Here is a 22,514-nt window from a genome sequence, read left to right as displayed (position 1 = left end):
TTTTCCTTCCAAAAACTCTTCTCTCCTTCCCTCCTTCTCAGTGAGCTGTGATCCCCATTCCAGACAGAACCCCCCCACCCCCCCAGCCCAGCCTGTCAGAGCAGCACAATGTCAGCCCATTAGTATGTTAATAAGGCCGGAGGGTGACAGGTGGCCTGGTAGACAGCTCAATTAAGCTGCTCATTAAAGGAAGGCTAACGAAGCAGCCTGAACAGCAAAGCTCAGAAACAATGTGATGTCAGAGGCAACAAATTGGTGGGGAGTGTGAGTGTGTATGTGTGTGTGAGAGAGAGAAGGGGGGCTTTAGGAGAGGGGGTGTCACTCTAAACGGCAAGAGGGGGAAAAAAACAAAAAGTAAAATGACAGGACATTGACGGACATCGCTAATAAGGGAGGCTGTTGGTTTTTGCTCCTGTCAAAAGAAAGAGAAGGGGGCAAAAAAGGAAAAAAGAAATGACTCAAACTTGCCCTCTCCATCCATCTGAAGATTAGCTTGACCACAGAATAACACTGAAAACATACTTAATTGCCACAGCTAAAACGACACACTGGAGAACAGTTAACTGTACATCCACACACAAATATGAAAAAAATAAAACAAGTGACATATTTTCAGCAGGACAGGAAAATGTGAGACCATAGGATACAAAAGGTCATAGGTCAACCTCAGAGAAGAGATGCTTTTGTTTTCTGGGTCAACCAAGGATGGATGGATGGAATCACTGTGCACCTGCAGAAGTTTGTGTATAGTGTATGAATCAAAGAATTGCCCATACAACCTGAATCCTGCAGGCCAGGGCAGTCAGGCTTGGGACAATGAGACAAAAAAGTTCAACCAGCACCAGTGAATTAGTATATTTCATATAAATATGAATAGTGTGGGCTGCATTTACTTGTTGATATCTTCTTTTCGGCTGCCTTCACAATGCCCTCACATTGTACTGCAAGTGACTAAAGTTGCATTAGAGGACGGTGTCTGTGCAGAACCCATATCAATGCCGCTTTTAATCAGAGGCTGCTCACTCTAGCATGAAATGGAGCGGTCTGAGATGCTGCCGCTGTTTTCCGAGCAACATGTCGGATCGCGTCCGCTAATGGGAGTTTAAGGAATCCAACAAATGGGGTTGCGTATGGAAAAAACAAAAAAGCGCAGAAAGAAAACATGCTCGCGTTATTCTTTCAAAGCTGTCGCAAAGCTGTCCACCTCATGAATATGGTAATCTGGGACTGGAGGGAAAAAAGGCTTCATTAATTAATAAGTACAATGCTTCCTCAATGCTGCGGTTCTGACCAAGCAGACAAAGCGGCCGCCGCAGGCGTGGGGTCAGATCAGCTCTGGGAGAGCCGCACTGCCGCACCTCAGCTTTGAGAAAGTAGCCTTTTATTCTCCCACAGAAAAACTCCCATATTCCTCCCCAAACGTGGTGAGCAAAGGGACACGAACAGGGTTAGGGGTACGCCGTAAAAATGCTAATGAACCGCCTAGCACAACACTGTGACTGTTACGCCCTGCTCTGCAGCAATAGCCCACGGTGGGCCGTAACCTAATGATGATTTATTCAAATAAATCCAGTGTTTTTTTTTTGCAGAAAAGATGTACAGCTCATTTTTATTACTCATATTGCCATGCCAAGGTTAATACAATATTTTTTCCATGGCTCTCATTTTGCATGCAATAATCTGTTCTTCAAGATCTATTATCAGTAAAGCACATTTGCTATATGAACTGTGCTGTAAGAATGTATAAGGCTAATGGGCTGTAGCACAAAGTAAAATATCATGTCAAAACAAATCTTATTGAGTACATTTTTAATTTTGGACTAATTTAAACTGTCAAACTGAATTAGCACTGAGTCTGTTACTGTGCGGGAAGGCAAGGTGGTATAGGTGTGGTTCACAGTTACAGTAGCTTGGACAGTTTGATGGTCTCATTTAAAATGCGGCTGAGCTTTGAGGGCTGTGGGGAGCCGCATCCAATCACAGACTCTCAGTCTCAGTCTCATTGCACAAGAGCACCTTGGAGAAAAAGCTGTTAACGAAAGACTCTAACCACCTGTTCCTGTTTCCATCAGAGCCTCAGTGTCTAAGCCCTGCAAATTGTACTTATTTACTGATTTTTAAGCACAGTTCACTGTTGCTTCTATTATTATTTTTTATGAGGCATAGGCTCTTTTTCTGCTGCAATGTTTACTCCTCACAGAAGCTCAAATGATCATTGAGCTGCATCCTGTGCTCTCATTTGCTCACTGTGTAAAGGGAATTGACCAACGACTGATCGAGCTTCTGCCTGTAGGATCAGCAGAAATGGATTCCTGAAAAATCCCACCAAAATAGCCTGGCATATGTGACAGGATTCATGGGCCAGCCATCCCATTGGCTGCAGCGCTGATCATGTGAGCGTGTACATGTGACTGATCACCAATCAATTATTTACGTTGCTTACAGCGCCTTTAAAGATATGCCAATGTTTTTGGTCCATAGAAAATGTGCATGTGGTCAGCAGCATGGCCTCCACCTGCGGGAGGGACTGTGTCTCTCTCCGCCAGAGGCCCTGCAGCAGGGGACAGGAAATGGACGCTGTCCGTTTGCCTCGTTAACACGTTTCAGCCACTTTCCTCTACGGTCCCATAAAGTCAACCAGCCCTGACCCCAAAGCGCCGCTGCTCTTCTGAAGAGACGCCGTTTGATCGATGCATTCGCCACTGAGGGGGGCAGAGAAAAAGAACACTGGTCCCCACTGCTTAGTTTGTAAATCAGGAGGTGGCAGACCAGGATGCCACCGAATGTCATGAACGCACATGAACACATGGATTAAAAACATAATAACTTTTCTCCCTGTTCAAGAGTTTCTGGATTCACGCAAATAGTTCCCGGAGCGCAGTCAGTCCTAAACTGAGAGGTCCCGGATACTGTTCCAGCACAAATGAAACACTGCCAGTCCCAGTGACGAACAGAAAGAGAGGGCCAGCCCTGCCACTGCGCCCCCCTCCCAATCCCCCCAACCCCCAGTCTGTTCATACCTCCTTCTCTTTTCTTCAGGCCACTGTGTCTTTCTGCTCGAGTAATCACAGATCATTACGCAGCGGGCGATCTGCAGGTTGGCCTGCTCACATTATTCAGCTAATTGGTGGCATGAGGGAGGCAGCAATAAAACCACAAACCAGGGCTGGGGGGCCAGGGGGGCGGGGGGTGGGGGTAAGTCATAACACATTTCTGTGGATAAAGTAAAGAAGAGGAATGGTAATCGGGTGGAGTAATTAGGGCAGGACTGAAACAGGCCTCTTCTTTACCGCTGAAGAAAGTCTCACCTTTAGCGTCACGGCAGTGTAAGCGATGTGGGTCGGGCTATGTTCCAGCCACTGTACAGCTGTACTGCTCTGTGCTCTGCTCTGTCCAGTCACAGCCCTGTCACACTGTAGCACAATCACAACTCAGCTCACTCACAGGACACAACTCAGCTCACTCACAGGACACAACTCAGCTCACTGCACAGAACAGCAGCACAGTCAGCTCACTTACAGGACACAACTCACAGTCGCTCAGTCACAGACACCCACACAGTTCAGCTCACTCACAGGACACAACTCGGTCACAGTTCAGCTCAGTCACAGAACACAGCCCAGTCACAGTTCAGCTCACTCACAGGACACAACTCGGTCACAGTTCAGCTCAGTCACAGAACACAGCCCAGTCACAGTTCAGCTCAGTCACAGAACACAGCCCAGTCACAGTTCAGCTCAGTCACAGAACACAGCCCAGCCACAGTAACTGTAACACAGTACACAGAAGAGCAATAAAGTTTTTACATGGTTACCTTATCACTACGACACAGTGGGCTCATATTTTATTATACATGTAATTGCAACATTTAACATCAAAAATGTTATCTATTTTCCGTGGGATCCCCTCCCCTCAGTCATTATATGACTTTCAGACACACCTTAATATCTGTATGGTATTTTGGTTCATTGTGCATGTCTAGAGAATTTGTATTTATTTAATAAAAAACTAAACTACATTTATTGCCTCCTTTCTTAATATCATTTTAATGCATGTTCCACATTTAGTGGCACAAATACCCAATTAGGTATAGCTTTATCAGTGACATTTGCATGTTCATCTGTCAATCATAGGTTCATCACTCAGTTCTAATGGGCATTCTGACCTTTACAGGCCAGAATGAAATTCTGAAAAAAATAAACACAGTTCTGCACTGTAGCCCCTATTATAAGCAGGATAAGGTGGGTCTTCTGACCTCTTCCTGTTTGTGAGATGATCAAAGATTTTCACTGCACCAGTAAACTAGCAAACAGGCACAGTCAAATGAAGGAAACGTTATCACATACTCAAAGAATGTAAAAAATGCATATAGTAGAAGCGAATTATAGAGGAAATGTGCATCCAAAATTGTTAGGCGTGTGTGTTAGAGTGTGTGTGCAAATGTGACAAAATCACAATTCCTCAACCCTAAAAATCCTCAGTTCTGTGTGAAGTTATCCAATACAGGTGATCGCTGACAGCACCATAAAACTTTCCAAGTGCATTAGCCCGCACCCCCAAAGTCACACCAAAGTTTTCAGAGGGTTAAAAGCAGTGTGATTAAACTGCAGCACAACTGGTTCTCACGTTAACCAGTTCCAACTCTCTGGTTTCCCTCTCAACCATTCAATGGGTGCATGGATCCAAATCAACCTCCAATCCATTCTCCCAAACACCCTAATTTATCCACAAAAACACATTACATCTTAATCTGTTTTCTGGTGGAGGCCTGACCTGGAAGGCTGGATTCACTGCTTACATTAGCCTGTCAGGGTACAGCAACACTAACCAGGGATGCCCAACATCCAACCCAGGACACCCCCCACATCCAACTCAGGGAACCCTAATATCCAACCAAGGGACTATAAAAATCCCTTGGTCCAATGATGTGATTTGATGATGTGGTTTCCCTGGATGAGGAAATGAGCCAATTAGGCTGGATTGGGAGAGACTCACAAAGTGAGCATCAAACCCCAATTCAACCCCAGACTTTTCTGCATAAAGCTCCCCAGATTTCTACAATATGGATAATGTCTGCGGTCAGGCCGCTGGTGGGGGAGGGGAGGGCATTGTGATTGGGATGTAGGCTGTGAGGATCAGCAGGGGCTCTCTTTGGTATGGGGGGGTGACGGGTGGAGGGGAGGGGGGACATGGTGCCCCTAAAACTCATTTTCCCCTCTCTGTATTCTCTTTGTCTACCTCCAGCTACTCTTAGTCTACTGTAATATGGCCTCCCTCTCTGAGACAGCTAGACCAGCCGTTAACACTGCTGTGGTCCAGTAACATAACTGAAGGATGGATTTCCACTAAATCAGGACCAGTGTTCTGTAAATCACCTGGACTGCCCAACCATCCTGACCACAGGCAGGAAAAGATGCATGAGAGAAGTATGGGAAATGAAAATGAGAAAAGATGAGAGGAGGATGAGGACAGAGCACAGGAAGAAGGAAAAAAAAGGAAAAAGAAGAAAAATTGTGAAGTATGACAGAGGAAACAGATGAAAGTAGCCGGGAAGACTGCACAATGCATGGACAAAGAGATGGAGCTACAGAGACTGTGACAAAGAGCTAGGGAGAGCAAGAAAGAGTAAAAGAGACAGAGTGTGAAAGAGAGTGTGTGTGAGAAAGAGACAGAGAGAGAGAGGAGAGAGAGGGAGAGCTGATATCACATACCAGAATGTGGTTATTAATCACAAAGGAGAGTTGCTGATGATGATGGAGAGAAACAATGCAGGAGCTGGTAGAATGGGAGACAGTGCAGGCCGGTGGGTCTTGCCCGCTGTCTGAGCCCAGCATCCACACTGGCTGGCTTGGTGACCAAGCACTGATTGATGGGGTCATCTCTAGGGCTTCCCCAAACTCAGGGTGTCTCCGGGAGGTCGCAGTAGGGTCACCTGTGGGTCAGCCAGGGAACAGATGAAAAATGCAGAAACTTACATCCTTCCTGTCCTCTTTTGAGGCCTTTATATTAATCTGACCTCTTCTTCAACTAATTCAGCAACAAACGTGTCCTCTGATTTGAATAACAAAACTTAAGGTACAGAATGTGCTGTCATTTCTGCCATATTTAGCTACACATTCACTACATTTTAATTTAAACTGTAAATCATTTTAATAAATGAGTTTCAGTCAAGTAATGATTTAACAATTTCCACACAAACACAAAAAGCTATGAAAGGAGTTAAAGCATTTGTGTTAAGTCTAAAAGCACGTGTAGGCAGTAGAATTGCAGTTGGACGGTGTTTTTCTGTGGCTGACAGGAACTTCTTTTTTGTTGTTGTTTGCGCGGAGCTGAAGCGCTGTTTCAGTGAGCTGGAGATCTGCCAGTCCTCCAGCTCCACTGACGGAGAGAGTGCTGCTTCAGTCGGGTGGGCGTGAAGGTAACCTTTCCAACACACTGACACAAGCCCCCCAAACAGGCGGTAATTACCCTCCGTTAATGGTGCCAGGTCCTGGCTGCGGCTCCGGCCGTCCCCGCCACCTCATTACGGGAGTTTAACACTCCTCCATCACCTCATTACCACCTGCCCGTTAAGCGCCGCTAATTCCGCCCGCTGCTTACGGTATAATTGGGAGCTGGATGCTAACGGGAGACTGGCACGGGGAGTCTCTGTGATGTCACTGCCGTGATGCAGGGGTATTCTGTGCGGCAGTGCATTTGGGGGGGCTTCTCAGGCCAGAGACCTGTCCATCAGCTTTGGCAGATCATTGAGGTCCAGGGTCTGAGGCACGATGCGTTAAATGAGTACTGCTTCCACAACGGTATGTTTGGCAACTTCTGTTTCTCTCCTTCAACACACAGAAACCTAGAGTCCACTAATGCTGATGTAATGTCAGGTGAGGTCAGCATAGAGGTTAGTTACTGAATTCCATTAGGTTTTCCTAGAGACTGCTTACCCACTGACAGACTGCTTACCCATCACCCAGTCTCATTTTGGCATAGGCTTTACCCTACATGTTAGCACTGGAATGACAAAAAGCCGGCAAAGCCAAAAGAGCAAAGTTCCAGCAAAGACCTGTTGTCTTTCCAGGAAGTGTGAAGGCATTTCCTGGTCTGCTGCGGGCAGGAGCCTGTGCTCTCTGTGCAGAGAGGCAGCAGGTGCACAGAAACACCAGGGTGAAGCAGGGGAATGAAACCGGTCACCTATCACTCTGCACCTCTGCCAATCCCAGTGGCTGCCTCCCCCACACACACACCCCACCGGCCCACCTGCCTCCAGCCCAGCTCAGTGTGTGACCCTGTGTGTGAGTGCAGCTGCATGAGAGACTCTGTACTGGCAGCATATGAGATCACCAGCCCTGCCCTGCTGTGGCTTTATTTCAGCTTCACTGGCTGGAGAACAGACCCTCCCCCATCACTATCCACACACACACACACACACACACACACACACACACACTCGCACACACTCACGCGCACACGCACACACAGAAACAAACACACATGCACAGAAACACACACACGCACACACAGACACAGAAACAAACACACATGCACAGAAACAAACACATACACACACACATACACAGATACACACACACACACACATATGCACACACAGAAACAAACACACAAACATAAACAAACACACACACAGAACCACAAAGACACAAACACACACAGAGAAACAAGCAAACATATACAAACACACTGGAAGAAACACACACCCACACACAATGGTAAAACACACACACACACACACAGCAACAAACACACACAGACACACAACACACCACCCGGGAACAAATACACAAATAGCAACAAACACACACAGACACACACGCACACACACTGTGTGTGTTCTGGTGTTTCTTCATACAGGTACAAATCTTGTTTGATCTGGCAGCACTGGCAGGCAGGACTGGTGGCATGCACATTCCCTCTCTCTCTCTCTCTCTTTCCCTCTCTCTCCCTCCCCCCCTCCCTCTCTCAAGGTGAATGTCAGTAAAGTGAGCCAAAGTGAGCAGATGGGATGAATGGAGAGGGAGAAAGAAAAACAAAGTAAGATCAGAATAAGAGCCTGTGGAGAGAGAATACTAAAGAGGGCGAATAAAGCGGAGCAGAGCAGAGCCGGGCACAGGGCGCTCTCCCGGCCCGACTCGACTCCAGCGCCACCATCGCAGGGACGCCCGACTCCAGCGAGCCAACAAAAGCGGGAAATGAAACGCTCGTTAACCTCAGAGGTGATCGGGGAACAGAGGAACATTCTCCCCGCGCAGCGAGCCCCTGCCCCACTGTCTTTGTGGGGTCCTCTTCAAGGTGCTCCAGGAGTCGAGGACAGCCCTTCTAAAAACACAAGCCACACCCTCCATGCTGAAAGGGGTCCGGCCGTTAGGGCCCCCGGGAGGGGAAGAGAAATGGAGAAGCGATGGCTGTAGAGTGGCCAGGCAGTAAATTACAGTTCTCACTGTGGAGACAGGTTATTTATTTATGTCATTGTCCTGGTACGGGGGGGGCGGGGTCTGGGCGATGCTGGTGGGAGGAGCAGCGTTAGGGTAGGGGGCTGAGGGGAGTGGGGGGGGGGTAGAGGGAGACATCTTAGGTGGTCAGCATTGACCTCCTCTGACCCTGTATCCTCTCCCTCTTTCTCTCCATTTGCACTCGTCTTGTTGGAAGACCCCGGAGGCCTCCCTGGTAATTAAGGAGAGGTTTACCCCCCCACCCCCCCCCCAGTGCAGTAAATATACCCCCTCCCTCACCCTCCCCAGACTCACACACATACCCCTGCCCATGATACAAGCCCTGTTCACCCCTTGCCTTTTCTCTCTCTTTCTCTCCCTCTCTTTTTATGGCCACCCTCCGTTTTGTCCGCCCGTCACCATACATCAATCTTTCCATTAACCTCCCGTGTTAACCGCGAGGGGGGGGTACGTTGGGCTCCGCCCCCCCTCCCACGCTTCCCCACACCCCCTCACTGACTGACTTTCCCTCTGCATCTCCTTAACAATTTCAGCATCCCTTCTTCTTTAACCCCTCCGTCCACTCACCCCATCCAGCCTCCAGTGGGACTCTTCGACAGGCAGGCACACACACACAAACACACACACACACACCCCTGACACAGGGCCAGTGAGGGAGAGCAGCAGAGTACTATGGAGCAGTGAGGAGATGCAGGGGCAAAGCTTGCACCAGGGGCAGTTAGGTATGGGGGGTTGGGAGGGGGGGAATTCTGGGTGGTATAGCGGTTTTGAGGGGGACACAATGCCCCCAGTGTTCCGACAGGCACACAGACCCTTGTTTTACAACAGGGGAGGGGACGGCATCAATGCGCTGATGATGTGAACCACTCCGAGCCGATTCACCCCGACAAACAGCTCATCGGTACCCCCTACCCAGCTCGCTAAAGAGGGAACAGCCAGGAGCGCCGCACAACAAAACCAGCTCATCTGAAGGGTGGACGACCGCGCAAAGAAAAGAAAATGTTGTCTTGTTCCCTCCACAAGTCCCACTTTCCTCCTTGCCAAACCCCCCGCTCCTCCCTCCCCCTCACACACAGCTATTCTTCCTCCACATCGGACCCCCCCCCCCCCCCAAACCCCAAATCCTGAGCCGGTATTACTTTAATTCAATCAGTCTGCTCTTTTTGTGTCTTCCCCTTGTCTTCCTCTTCTCTTTCTGAGTGATTCAACAATCACCCGGACTTCACAGGAATCCCAACCACTTCAGCTCATTCCAGTGCCTATCAAGGCAGAAACCCTGTTTAAGCTTTTCAGATTTTTAGTTCTGCTCATTCTTTTCCAGTTCATAATTTTTTTTTTTAGCTTATCTTAACAGTATTTGACACCTGTTTCTCCTACATTGACCATTAGAATTGGCTGTACCTTTAGGTCTTCAGTTTCTCAAATCTGACTCATAGTTTCCATGAGGTTTGTTATGACATCATCAGTGTGTCAGTGTGACATAAAGCCAGTGCACCAGAGTGAGTGTGAGCACCTTAGTATGATGCAGTGAGTTTATCTCAGTACTTCAGGCTGAGGTTTAGTGCATTAGTGTTACTGTAGGTAGCAAGTGGTTGAAAGTGTGTGCAAGCATGAGTGGGTCTCTGTGTTAGCATGACACAGTACCAGGGTGCAGCTGAGTGGGTCTCGGTGTGTTAGCGTGACGCAGTACCAGCGTAGCGTGTGGTTGATTGAGTCTCAGTGTGTTAGCGTGACGCAGTACCAGCGTAGCGTGTGGTTGATTGAGTCTTGGCGTGTTAGCGTGACGCAGTACCAGCGTAGCGCGTGGTTGATTGAGTCTCGGTGTGTTAGCGTGACACAGTACCAGGGTGCAGCTGAGTGGGTCTCGGTGTGTTAGTGTGACGCAGTACCAGCGTAGCGTGTGGTTGATTGAGTCTCGGTGTGTTAGCGTGACACAGTACCAGCGTAGCGTGTGGTTGATTGAGTCTCAGTGTGTTAGCGTGACACAGTACCAGCGTAGCGTGTGGTTGATTGAGTCTCGGTGTGTTAGTGTGACACAGTACCAGCGTAGTGTGTGGTTGATTGAGTCTCGGTGTGTTAGCGTGACACAGTACCAGCGTAGTGTGTGGTTGATTGAGTCTCGGTGTGTTAGCGTGACACAGTACCAGCGTAGTGTGTGGTTGATTGAGTCTTAGTGTGTTAGCGTGACGCAGTACCAGCGTAGCGTGAGGTTGATTGAGTCTTAGTGTGTTAGCGTGACGCAGTACCAGCGTAGCGTGTGGTTGATTGAGTCTCGGTGTGTTAGCGTGACGCAGTACCAGCGTGCGGTTGAGTGTGGAGGCAGGGTGATAAAGGCAGCAGCTCTCCACGGACGCTGAAGAGGCCGCATTGTCCTGTGGAACATGTGTGCTGAAGATGGCACCCTCCAGCCCTATACACAACAGCACTCATCTCCACAGCCTTTGTGTGCCTTCGCTCCCCTGAGGACGGAGCCAGAGAGAGAGGGAGAGAGAAAGAGAGGAAGAGAGGCAGAGGGATATTCCTTTGGCAAGCTAAGAGTCTGAAGACAATAGCATTGTTTGCACCCACTTACAGCCTGGAAGGTGACCATGAGGGCACTGGATGCTGCAAATCACTGCGCAGAAAGAGAAGAAGCAACCTGTTGCTGATGGAATGTGGCGGGGAGGGGCCTACCCCCCTCGTTAGGTGAGTGGAGAGCTCTGCAGTTACCCAGAACCCCCCCTTCCCCCTGTGAGACTAATTGCTTTAGAGCTGGTGAAGCCCTGCACTGCTCTGAGCAGCTGGGCCCATATTGGCATGCACTCCACTGGCCGTTCAGGTTTTAGAACTGTGTTCAAATCCTGGTCACCCCCCTGTCCCTGCAGGACCCACCCCCCACACTCCCCATTCACCCTCCCCATAGGACTATGCTGACCTGTTGTGTATATGTGTTTCTGAATCTTTCACCTTCTCTTGTGCTAGCCTCAAAAGTTGACTTAGATCTGCCTGTGAATCAGTCAGTTTTATACATCTGGCACTAGCCTGGTTATATGCACTCTTAAGCTTTTCTGGGAAAATGCCACTTGGCTACATGTCTGAATGTGCATGCGTGCGATCCCAGTGATTGCATGTTGACTATTTATAGCTCAGCATGTTGTCTCGTTGTGTCCGACGTGTCTCCTTGTGTCCAGACGACGAGGGCAGGGGGGCTTTTTTCGTTCCTCATAAACCCTCCGCGCATTGAGGCGCGAGGTCAAAAAAGGTCGGAATCAACCGCCTCATTCTCGTCGCGGAAAGGAAGGCCGTGGGACGAAACAAAGCGTCAGCAGCTCGGGGGTGTGATGGGGCAGACAGAAAGACGGACGCGGGGACGCATTCATCGCTCGAGGCGGGCCGTTCCCCGGGGGGGCCCAGGGAATAAGCCGAGGCGCTCAGACGCCCCCCCGTGACCTCACAGGATCAGAGAACAGGTTGTCGAAACATTTGTAACATTTGCCAAAAGCAAATCCCAGCCCGCCCATTGAAAAGGAGATGAAATCCCTCCCAGAAAAAAAACCACCCCTCCGCTCTGACAGTGTGCCCCTGCCGCCCCTGGCCCCCAGAAATACCCCCCAGCACAACCCCTCACAACCTCCACCAAATCCCCTTTCTCTTTTACCAACCAGATGGGTCCCCAGGAATAATAGCTAAACCCCAATGAGTTCCATTCAATTTGTCGCCCTGTTCTAAAGAAGCTTGTAAGCTTTCCATTTGCAGTGGTGTTATAGTAGCGATGGGAGGCTCTTCTGTGTTAGGACTTAATTACCTCCTAATAGCTGTTGTAGGGATAAAGCCTTATACATGGACCCCCCCGCCTTCCCCCCTTACCCCCTCCCCACACCCCCCCATCCCACACCTCCGCACACACACACACACACACACACACAGAACCGTGCTTCCCTAAAAGACACAAATATATTTCTCAGGGTTTGGTGCGGGCTAATCTGCTCATGAATAGTAGGCCTGAGGTGAGGTAATACAGGGGTATTTACCTGCCCCCTCCTGCCCCCCCCCAGTGGACTGCCCTGCCCCCACACCCCCACTTCCTTTCAACAGTCTTCTCTATTGTTTTGTTTTAATTTCACTTCATGTTGATCCAAGTTGAGAAAATCAGGCTGAACAGAAGTGGCATTAGTTTATCCCAATTCATTCGGCTTCTGTTGGGCAATCCTTGGGGGGGGGGGGGATGGGCGGGGAGGGTGGTGGTTGTATGGCCGGAGGAGCCCCCAGGAAAAAGTGAGGAGTTTTTTTTTTTCTTTTTTCTTTCCCCTTTATTCTTTTTTTTATTTCGAAGGCAGATTAGAGGGATTAAGCATGGTTCACATATGCTCCTCCTCAGTATTGGCATTCAACAACTCCAACCCAACTGAGAGAGAGAGCACAGCATCAACCCAACTGAGAGAGAGAGAACAACATCGACCTGAGAGTAATACTAACCCAACTGAAACAGAACACAGAAATCCAACAGAGAGAGTGAAAACAACACCCGCCCAAGCAACATAGAACAATACCAACCCAGCTAAGACAGAGAGCAACACCAAACCCAACTAAGATAGAAAACAACACCAAACCCAACTAAGATAGAAAACAACACCAACCCAACTAAGATAGAGAACAACAACCCAACAAAAAGAGAGCACAGCATCACCCAACAGAGAGAGAACAACATCAACCTGAGAGAGAGAGAGAGAGAGAGAAAGAAAACAACATTAGACCACCTGTCGCACAGGTACTGACAGAAAGAAGAGAGAGGTGAGGTACAGCAGAAAGAGACTGGCGAGAGTGAGCATGAAGGGCTCATCCAAAAACCCTATGAACTATTTTAAAAATGAATAAACAGCATGCATTGCTCAATTTCCACAGAATCTATGAGAAACACTGGAACATTCTATAACACCGGAATGATCCAGTAAATCAGTGACACAATTTTCATGCACAAACAACAAAAATAAAAGCATGCTGCAATTTTATTAGCTCCTGCAACTGGTGACTTTCCCTGCTGAAGGCTGGTATGGGTGGTGTTGGGCTCTGAAAACAGTCATACCAACTAACAATTACTTCCCACTGAATGCTACCCTAAAGAGAAATGGACTGTAGCTTGTGAAACTGCAATTACTCAAAAAATGTAGTTTAAAGTACTTTGTAAAAAAATTATTTACAAATTGTTATTATCATGCTCCTCAGAATTGACTGCAAGCAATGTCTTCTTTTTGCACATGGGGAGAACCACTATACAGCTCAGTGGGCGGAACCAGAAATGTGTGCCAATTGGCAGTTGATCGTTGGCAACTATAGTGGAGCGGAATGCTTCTTACCAATCAGGATTAGAGGGAAAAGAAAAGGTGGAGGCAGCATTTGGTCAAATGGGTTTGGATAAAAAATATTTTAGCGCCAAAAACAGTTGGTAGTTTCTGTAGTTAACACCTCAAAATTACAAAAAACGAATTAATTACTACAACCACTACACAAATTTGAATTTAGTTGAACTACCAGCAAACTGCTGCAAAATGTAATTAAACTACTAGTTTAACTAATCCCCAACACTGGATATGGGACGTGTGCATACCCTGCCAAAATTTGTAAGTTGCACTCATCATTATGATGATGACCCTCAACTTCATTATCTGCAAAGAAAGTCCCAGACAAAGCCCCCCTTTAAAAAATATGCAGTAGTGCTGTGACATCCCAAACCACCTCCTGCTTCAGCAAGCTGCAGACAGAGGACCTGCAGCGTATGGGAGCAGACAGTGGGATTAGGATGTAAATAAGCGACCAAGGGGCACAGAGATGGTCAGTGTCACTCAGTCATCTCTGGGAGGGACACAGTGAGAGATGAGCAGAGACAGACTCTCACAACCATGAACCTCCACAACCGCTCACCTTCAGAAATGAGAACCATTAACCCTCACTACCATGAACCCTCATAACCATGAAAATACACTTTGGATGTGTATGGACATTGACACTAGTTACTATGGGATACGAGTCTTTCTCAAGAACCATATATTCCACTAGCAGAAACCTACAAATGGAATTTAAAAAAAAAGATTTTCACTGAAACATGGTTAGTCGTTCAAAACACTTGTACTATGTCAAAAAAAGAAAATATTTAAACATTTCCCGGTCGCCCGGTCTCAGAAGGTTATAGTGTACAATCGTCCATTCCAACTGTCATCATTTTAGCAATCATATTAATGTCTTGTTTAGACCACTAAGGACTTTGGATCCATTTGTCTTCTAAAACATCATTCCCCTGAACATCAATGTGTTCCATGGAAAGCAGCAGGAAGCAGAGATAATTGAATCCACATGAAGAACAGGTTGGTTTGTACAGGATCAATTAATCGCCTCAGAACAATTAGCCTTAAGGTGGCAAAAGCATTGCAATCAAGCACTTGGCCCACAGAATGCCGGAGAGAGCATTCTCCATTAAACATGCACTGTTATTCAGCGCAATGCACTAAGATTTGCGTACCAATGCTAACCACAGAATAATTATAGGCTAACAGGCTGAAGTAAATGTGATAATTCTCCTTCCATTTCAATGTTCCGTATTTTGCACCAGATCTGTGAAATTAAGCATGTACCAGCAGCACAGAGACCTTTCATCTGTTTGATAAGCTACTCTGAGCATCATTTCACCAGAGTAACCGCAAAGTTACAGAGGGCAACAACGACAGGCCCTCCAAAGGGAACTGCAGGTATGGAACTGGTTCTCAGTGCAGCAACGCTGTCCCCCTCCTAAAAGGACTGACTTTTGCTCAGTTTTGTCCTTATCTCATAATGGATCATTTTAGATAACGGATCCTAGATCAGCACTGCTGCTCTGAGATACTTTGTGAATTGCAGAAGGTAGTATTCTTACTCAGTCCCTATACAAAGTGTGGAGGCCACACCCAACACCATGCCACACCCAACAGTGTATCACTATTTAACAGCTCTAATTCACATGCCACATACTGTAGATCACACTTGTTTTCTATAAACTAAAGCATATTATTTACAGAAGCAAAGCAAACACACACATTTCTACGTGATCATTCATATCCTTGGAATATCTCCCTGGATAATAAGTCCATTTAGACATCTCGGTGCGGCTGCACATGATTTTAATGTATAAAATTAAATTTATATTCTCTCTCTCTCTCTCTCTAACTCAAGCCACATAGAGTACTTAGTTTAAAGACAATAGTCGTTGCGGGAGTAAGTCTAGAAAATATTCTCCCTGATTCACTGTTATTCGCTTAGCCTGACATTTAAAATAATGATACAGAGAAATAAACGCAAACATTAACCGTGGTCTCCTTTAATGTCCTTTAATATTTTAAGTCTAACCCGCAAGGCATTTATTACCATTTGTTACGCTAACAAGTGAGATTATGAGAATCTCTAATGAAGGCATCGCGCTCAACTGAACGCAGTGATTAAAATGGCACTTTTCACAGTGGCGCGGTTTATCCGTTCTCATTACCATAATCTTATTCAGCGCGAGTAAACAAGCAAACAGACGGGCAGACACGGGAGGAGAAAACAATTAAACAACACACACACCGAGCGAAGGGGCCGTGGAACAGGGAGAAACAATGAAAGTATGCTAATAACCTTGATTTTGTGACATGTTCTCCAGAGCTCCCCCGCGTTCGCAGGAACCGCATTGTGTCTCACTAGTGGGAATATGGGAGGCTTGCGAATCCGCCGTCTTCGCGCTCAGTCGTCTACTGCACAGTTGTGCGCCAAGTAACTCACCTTAGCAGCTACTTACCGGCCACGTTACAAACGGCAATTGGTCAACCCCATCACAAGGGAAAGTACAGCGTCGGTGACAAGGCCCCGTATGCACTAATGTGAGTAGGCCTACTAGAACTATGATCCAATGGATAGTTGCACTTTGCATGTAGTAGACTAGCTTTCAAAAGTTGTGGCAAAGACAATACTTAGTTTCAGTGTACAGCATATCTGTGAATGTTTTTATTTTTATTTTTTTATTTTTCATAAGAAATGATGTCTGTATTAGTGTTTGCTGTATGTATATTTTTCACCAATGTTTACAAAAAACAGTAGCCTAGCTGGTACACTGACTAACATTTATCAGTACATGCATCTTTTTTAGAGAAACAAAGGAAAACTTAAAATTGTGAGGGACAAACATGTATATGCCCACAATAAAATATGATTTGCGCAGAATTTAGAAGCATAATATTTGGTGCATATAGAATATAAATTGTAATTCATACACTGTAGCAAGGACATAAATCTCATTTCAACTTTGGGGGAAAACATACAAGAAATTTCATTTTCTTTAGGATTTTTTTTTTGGGGGGGACGCACTAACAGTTCCACTTGATGTTTGCCCAAAGTTGGGGAGGAGGCATGACCCCCAGTGATCTACACCCACACACTGGTGAATAAATATTTATGAATTTTTTTATTTCTTCTGTAAATGAGCAAAGGATCAGCATTAAAACAGATGGCAGTAAAAGTCAAAGGTCAGAGAATATAGTGGGTGTGTAGAAAGGACAATAGTGAGGGAAGGCACAGTTCTGCCTCTGGTGGAGAATAACAGACAATGAACAGTCTTTTACTGTTACATACTGTTATTTTACACTTCAGGCATGCCACAGCATAGCTGCTCTGTTTAGTTACATGATATGTCAAAGAAAATATGCTACTATGTGCTGTCTAAAAATCTGATATTTGTTCAAGAATTTGGATAGTCTTTTTAAAGAAATAAATATTCTCCAATGCTCCTTATAAATTGGTCTAATGTACCTGAATCATGATTTTTTTCCTTTGACTTAACTGATGATTAAATTCCACCCCATGTTTTTCCCTCCAAAAACTGTTTTTTTTAGTTTGGTGTTGATATTGAAGGTAGTGTATTTAATGAGAGGTAGAGGAGGAATGTTGATTAACCCCATGCAGGTCTTAGTGGACCCTAGGCTCACAGGGCCAAGATTGTGCTTCTGCACTTTCCTCCTCAATGAAATTAATGACTATCAGACAAATTAGTATACATTATGTATGACACAGGCAGTAATGACAATGTTGCCTTTAGTATGAATTTCCTCAGTTCTCAGTGTACTTTTCATGTTTGTCCCACTAAATATGATCGGAAGTGTAGTTTCTCTGATGATAGCATTTTTAGTGACAGAGTAGTATGCTTGCGTGTTAGGCACGTGATAATTATGCCTAAAAAGTTAAGCACAATTGGAACCATTTAGATAGTTCCATACACAGTCAAATCATCCATGTTAATGGAGTATAACGGATTTACCTTTAGTGTAAAAAAGTAAACAGTATTATGCTCCAGAAAACAGCATTTGAATAATCACTAAGACGTGTGTATATTATCCCCAAAAAAACTGTTTTTCCCACATTGCTATTGCACCATATATGCTGTATATCCACGCATAATAATAAATTACTTTTTAAAAAGAAAATGATGGTGGTGACAGCAATAATGGTAATTTTTGATGTTGTTGTTGTTCTTCTTCTTCATAATAATAATAATAATAATAACACCATTATTATTATTATTATTATTATTATTAGTAGTAGTAGTAGTAGTAGTAGTAGTAGTAGTAGTAGTAGTGATATTGTATTAGCAGTTGCTGGAAATGGTAGTGTGTTGCAACCATATGACAGCGTTATTACATCAGTTAGCCTACCGTTTCAAAAATAGACAAACCAATGATAATTGAGCAGAATGATTGTTTATAGTATTGGAGTAATAGCAAATAATTTGTGTTCTCTTTAACGCCCACCCCTACCTCGCAGTGTCGCTGATAGACCGTGCACTGTTGTGACTGCAGATTTGACTAATTGAAATGTTACGGATCATAACCGTTAAAGAACAATTTTGCACGCTTCGTTTATTAACGTTTTAAACACACTTTAACGGCTGAATTAAGGAACAACGCCGTCAGCTGTTAGACGCAGGAGGGGTCGCCGGGTTAAAACAATAAGCGCAGCGTTAACTAAACCTGCAATCAGTGCATTAACTAGGCGCGCGCTGTGTGTGTGTCGGGGACAGAAAACGTGCGCGGAACATATTGCACCAGAAAGCACCACATTTTCTGTAGCCTACTCTAATCTTCTTCAACAGATCTTCAAATTGCAATAATTAGTTACGGACCAGAGAAGAGACGGGTATACTTAGACTCTCAGTTCCCTTTTAATGGTCCAAACTAATGGATTCAGAAATTTGGATTAGGCTATAGATTTGAAAAATCATACCGCCTTTTCATTTGATTGTTCACAAACGAATATTATTTTCAATCATTAATTCCTACTTGTCAATGTAATGTCACGCTTGCGCAGACAAATTACGTTCAAGTTTTGAATTGTAGTAGGCGGAACAGATGCTGTACTGAGGACGCTCTGTGAATTTAACACACGAGCGCGTTTCATTTAGTGCAGCCGCTCTAACTTTAGCCTCCCAAGACTTTGGCGGGGGCAGGTTTAATAATATAAATCTCACACTTACATTTCTCCGTTTCATTATAGGATATCGATTGCCTGCGCGACTGTTCCGTAATAAGCGTAGATGTACCTATTTAAAATTTAAACTGCTGTTGATTTATGTTTATTGCGGAAAATGAGTCGTAGTCTCCGCCAATATGTTTTATTTGACTGCATTGCTAATTATAGGCTGGCAGCATGTCTATGAACCTGCTTTTATATTGCAGTTTTCCGTCTTTTTCGATCATATTCCACTGCTTGAGTGTGTCTGATTTAATTGAGCCTGTTCTTTTTTTTTTTTTTTTTTGTAATGACATCAGATTTGGAGACCCCTCACCACCCCTCCACGCTCCCCCTACTCTACTCGTTAGCAGGAAGCTTATTGGTCCCTTGCTGGCAGTATGAAAGACAATAACAATTTCCCTCAGACTTGCCCCCTCATTGTCGAGCCCGCTATAAAAACCTGTCGCCATGCCCAAGGTTGCAATAGGCCGTCAGTACTGATTTGGAATAACAAGCCGAGTTGTGAGTGACACTTCCTCTGCTCTGTGCTGCGCTCTCGCTCTCGGTAAGTATAGCGTGGTTTTGTTTATGAATTTGTTAAACATTAGTTTAAACCGAAGAAATTTAGGACACGGGAACAAATGGCATGTTTCATTGCTTGAATATTTAAACCAAATATATAATATATAATTTCATTTATTATTATTACTTTTACATCGTTGTCTCTGGCACATTTCCGCTTTTATCCTCTATGAATATAGGAATACTTTGTAGAAACTTTTCATTTTTGCTGGTTTATGAATTATATACACTTGTATTTAGGAAAAATGAAAAAACGCATGAAAAAAAAACACCTCAGATTAGCCTATATTTAAATTATGGAATAAATAAAAAACGGCAGCTCTACTTTACTAAGATATATCTGTTCTCCCATAGGACAAGTTGTGCACATTGAAGTGAAGACCATGGACTCCGATACCAGTCGAGTGTCCAGCAGGCCATCTTCCCCAGAGGTGGAAGATATTTTTATGTCTACAGTGAGAAAGACAGGTGGCTTCTCGGGCGCCGTCTCCTCCACGCAAAGCGACTCTCCACCGGAGCTGAGCACTGACCTGCGGAGTCTTTCCAGCAATGATGAGGACGGGCTCACTCTGAAAATGCTTTCAAAGAAGGACCGAAAGCTTCTATCAGAGAACGAACTTCAGTCGATGAGGTTGAAGATCAACAGTCGGGAGAGGAAGAGGATGCACGATCTTAATATCGCAATGGACGGGTTACGAGAAGTGATGCCCTACGCTCACGGCCCCTCGGTGCGCAAGCTCTCCAAAATTGCCACTCTCCTTCTGGCCAGAAACTATATATTGATGCTCAGTAATTCTCTGGAAGAAATGAAGCGCCTGGTCAGTGAGATCTACGGAGGCGGTCACCACAGCGGGTTCCACCCATCAGCGTGTGGGACCCTGTCACACACTGGTCCTTTGCCGGGTCACCCTGCCGTTTCCCACGCATCTCACCCGGTTCACCACCCGCTCCTCCCACCGGCAGTGTCTACCGCTTCTCTTTCTGCGCCCGGTATTTCAGCCGTCACTTCGGTCAGACCTCACCACGGACTGCTGAAAGCGCCCTCCGCGAGCGCGGGTCCTCTGGGCAGCAGTTTCCAACACTGGGGCGCAGGGATGCCCTGCCCGTGCAGCATGTGCCAGGCGCCTCCTCCACACGTCTCTGGCATGAGCGCGGTCAGCATCCCGAGGCTCGCCACTGACTCCAAATAACTCCAAAAAATTTACTGTAAACGAGAGATAGAGGAAAAAAACGAACTGCCTTGTATCCCTTTGTTTAGGTGATACGCCTGATGTAGAACTTTCTAACAATTTAGCTGGCTTAGTTTGCAGAAGTCTGGTGTTCCCTTTTCTCTCTAATTGTTTTGTTCAATTATTATGTACTGTCAAGGGAAAAGAAACTGTATTGTTTTATATATTTTATTATATATATTTTTCAATTTCAATGACCTTATGCAACATCAAACATGGAATATTTAGCCCGACTGAATCACGGCATCAACCACTGAAATAATATATTAGGCCGCGTGAGCATTTACTGTTTGATGTACTCGCTTATTTGTAAATTACTTTGTGCATATTTCATCTTGATAGAATCTCATATGGTTCGGATAACAATTTTTTTAAAATGATATAAAGTGATATTCTAGTTGGATTCGATTGTGTTTAGCGACTGGTAATCCAAAAATGGAAGGAACAAAACTTCCCTCCCCAATAACATGACTGAAACGGTTATGTCTGCTGTGTAAATATTTAGAGCCAGAATTCTGCTTATTTAGTATGGGAGATTATCTATTAGAACGGCCACTGTTGATGTGTTTCTGGTGATTTTTTCGATCTTTTATCTTAGTTATGCTTCTCAACTCGCCGTCCAACTCACTGATGTCACGCTAGCTGTATCGCAAGCGCTCTGCACATTCTGTCCTGTGTCTCCCCATGTCCCCACGAATGTTTATTTAATGTCTTCCGAGCTAATCCACAGCCACTGCCTGTATGGAGTTTACCCACTCTTCCATTTGATAGTGTTTTCCACAAGCATGCTACTGTCACTGCCTGATGAAAAGAACGATTGCCTCTTTATTTTTGTATAAAAGTGTTAAATGATATTTATTTACTTATTTCGCTGGAATTTTAAACGAATGAGTGAGATGTTGGGATTTTAAATGTAAATAAAAATCTAACTAATGGTCTAACTTTTGTTTCATTCTGGTCTTTTACACACATGGGCCTATTTACCTAATAACATAAAACATTGACTTGAGGCCATGTTTATATGGCATTGAAGTTAATTTCCAACTAAAAAAGATGCATTACAAAAAAGCTACAACTGAATTGATTAAGTTTAATTAAAAACCACCATTTTTTAAATTAGACCTAAATACCTGTTTTTGATGCTGTAGCACATGTTTTTATTATTATTATTATTATTATTATTATTATTATTATTATTATTATTATTATTATTGTTATTATCATCATCCCCAGTTCCAGTCCGAAATTCAAGCCAAATTTATTTATTCATTTTGTCTGATACGTCATGTTATTTATTTTTGCCTTTGGGCTAAGTTTTTTAAATTTTTATTTTCTTTCTTTTAACAGTTTTTTCTTTTTTTTATTACTAATTACAAATAGTATGCGAACCATTATTTAATATAAAGGTTAAAATATACCTTATATATTAGGATATTAGGCCTATATGTCCTTTTAAATAGCATGTGTGCATACCTAAATGTGTTGTCTTTCGATAGGGATTACATATGTTAATAAGGTGAGCGTCGACTACTTGGTCTCATTATATTTATTAGTTTTGACACATAAAGTCCTACGTGATCAAATAATTTAATAACACAAATTCATTGCCTTGTTTCATGCATTCATAGCCTGCACCTAAACACAGAAACTGACCTAGCGAACTTTCAATTAATCAGATTAGACCTTATTTGAAGATTAAATATTACGACATATAATTAGATCGGTTAGATGTTGACTTTACCCTGGCATCTACCGATTTTGA

The 22,514-nt window shown here is 44.7% G+C and overlaps 2 protein-coding genes across 2 annotated transcripts in view; one reads left to right on the top strand and one right to left on the bottom strand.

The window, feature by feature from the left end:
* Nucleotides 1-16,203, bottom strand: part of ercc1 (excision repair cross-complementation group 1) — a 32,210-nt gene extending 16,007 nt beyond the window's left edge. The window contains exons 1-2 of the mRNA XM_064310498.1: nucleotides 16,080-16,203; nucleotides 5,712-5,932 (exon numbers count right to left, since the gene is read on the bottom strand). Of these exons, the coding sequence (XP_064166568.1) occupies nucleotides 5,712-5,932; nucleotides 16,080-16,095 (237 nt within the window). The 5' untranslated portion in view covers nucleotides 16,096-16,203. The remainder of the gene's footprint in view (nucleotides 1-5,711; nucleotides 5,933-16,079) is intronic.
* Nucleotides 16,204-19,264: 3,061 nt separating this feature from the next.
* On the top strand, nucleotides 19,265-21,686 carry olig2 (oligodendrocyte lineage transcription factor 2). Its single transcript, XM_064311291.1, has 2 exons — nucleotides 19,265-19,506; nucleotides 19,878-21,686. Exon 2 carries the CDS (start codon nucleotides 19,907-19,909, stop codon nucleotides 20,711-20,713), a length of 807 nt encoding a protein of 268 aa, XP_064167361.1. The 5' UTR covers nucleotides 19,265-19,506; nucleotides 19,878-19,906; the 3' UTR covers nucleotides 20,714-21,686.
* Nucleotides 21,687-22,514: the final 828 nt, after the last annotated feature.

Source organism: Anguilla rostrata, chromosome 15 (assembly GCF_018555375.3).
Source record: "Anguilla rostrata isolate EN2019 chromosome 15, ASM1855537v3, whole genome shotgun sequence".
Lineage (NCBI taxonomy): Eukaryota > Metazoa > Chordata > Actinopteri > Anguilliformes > Anguillidae > Anguilla > Anguilla rostrata.
The sequence above is the reverse complement of the archived record's forward strand: the minus strand, read 5'-3'. Positions and strand labels throughout refer to the sequence as shown.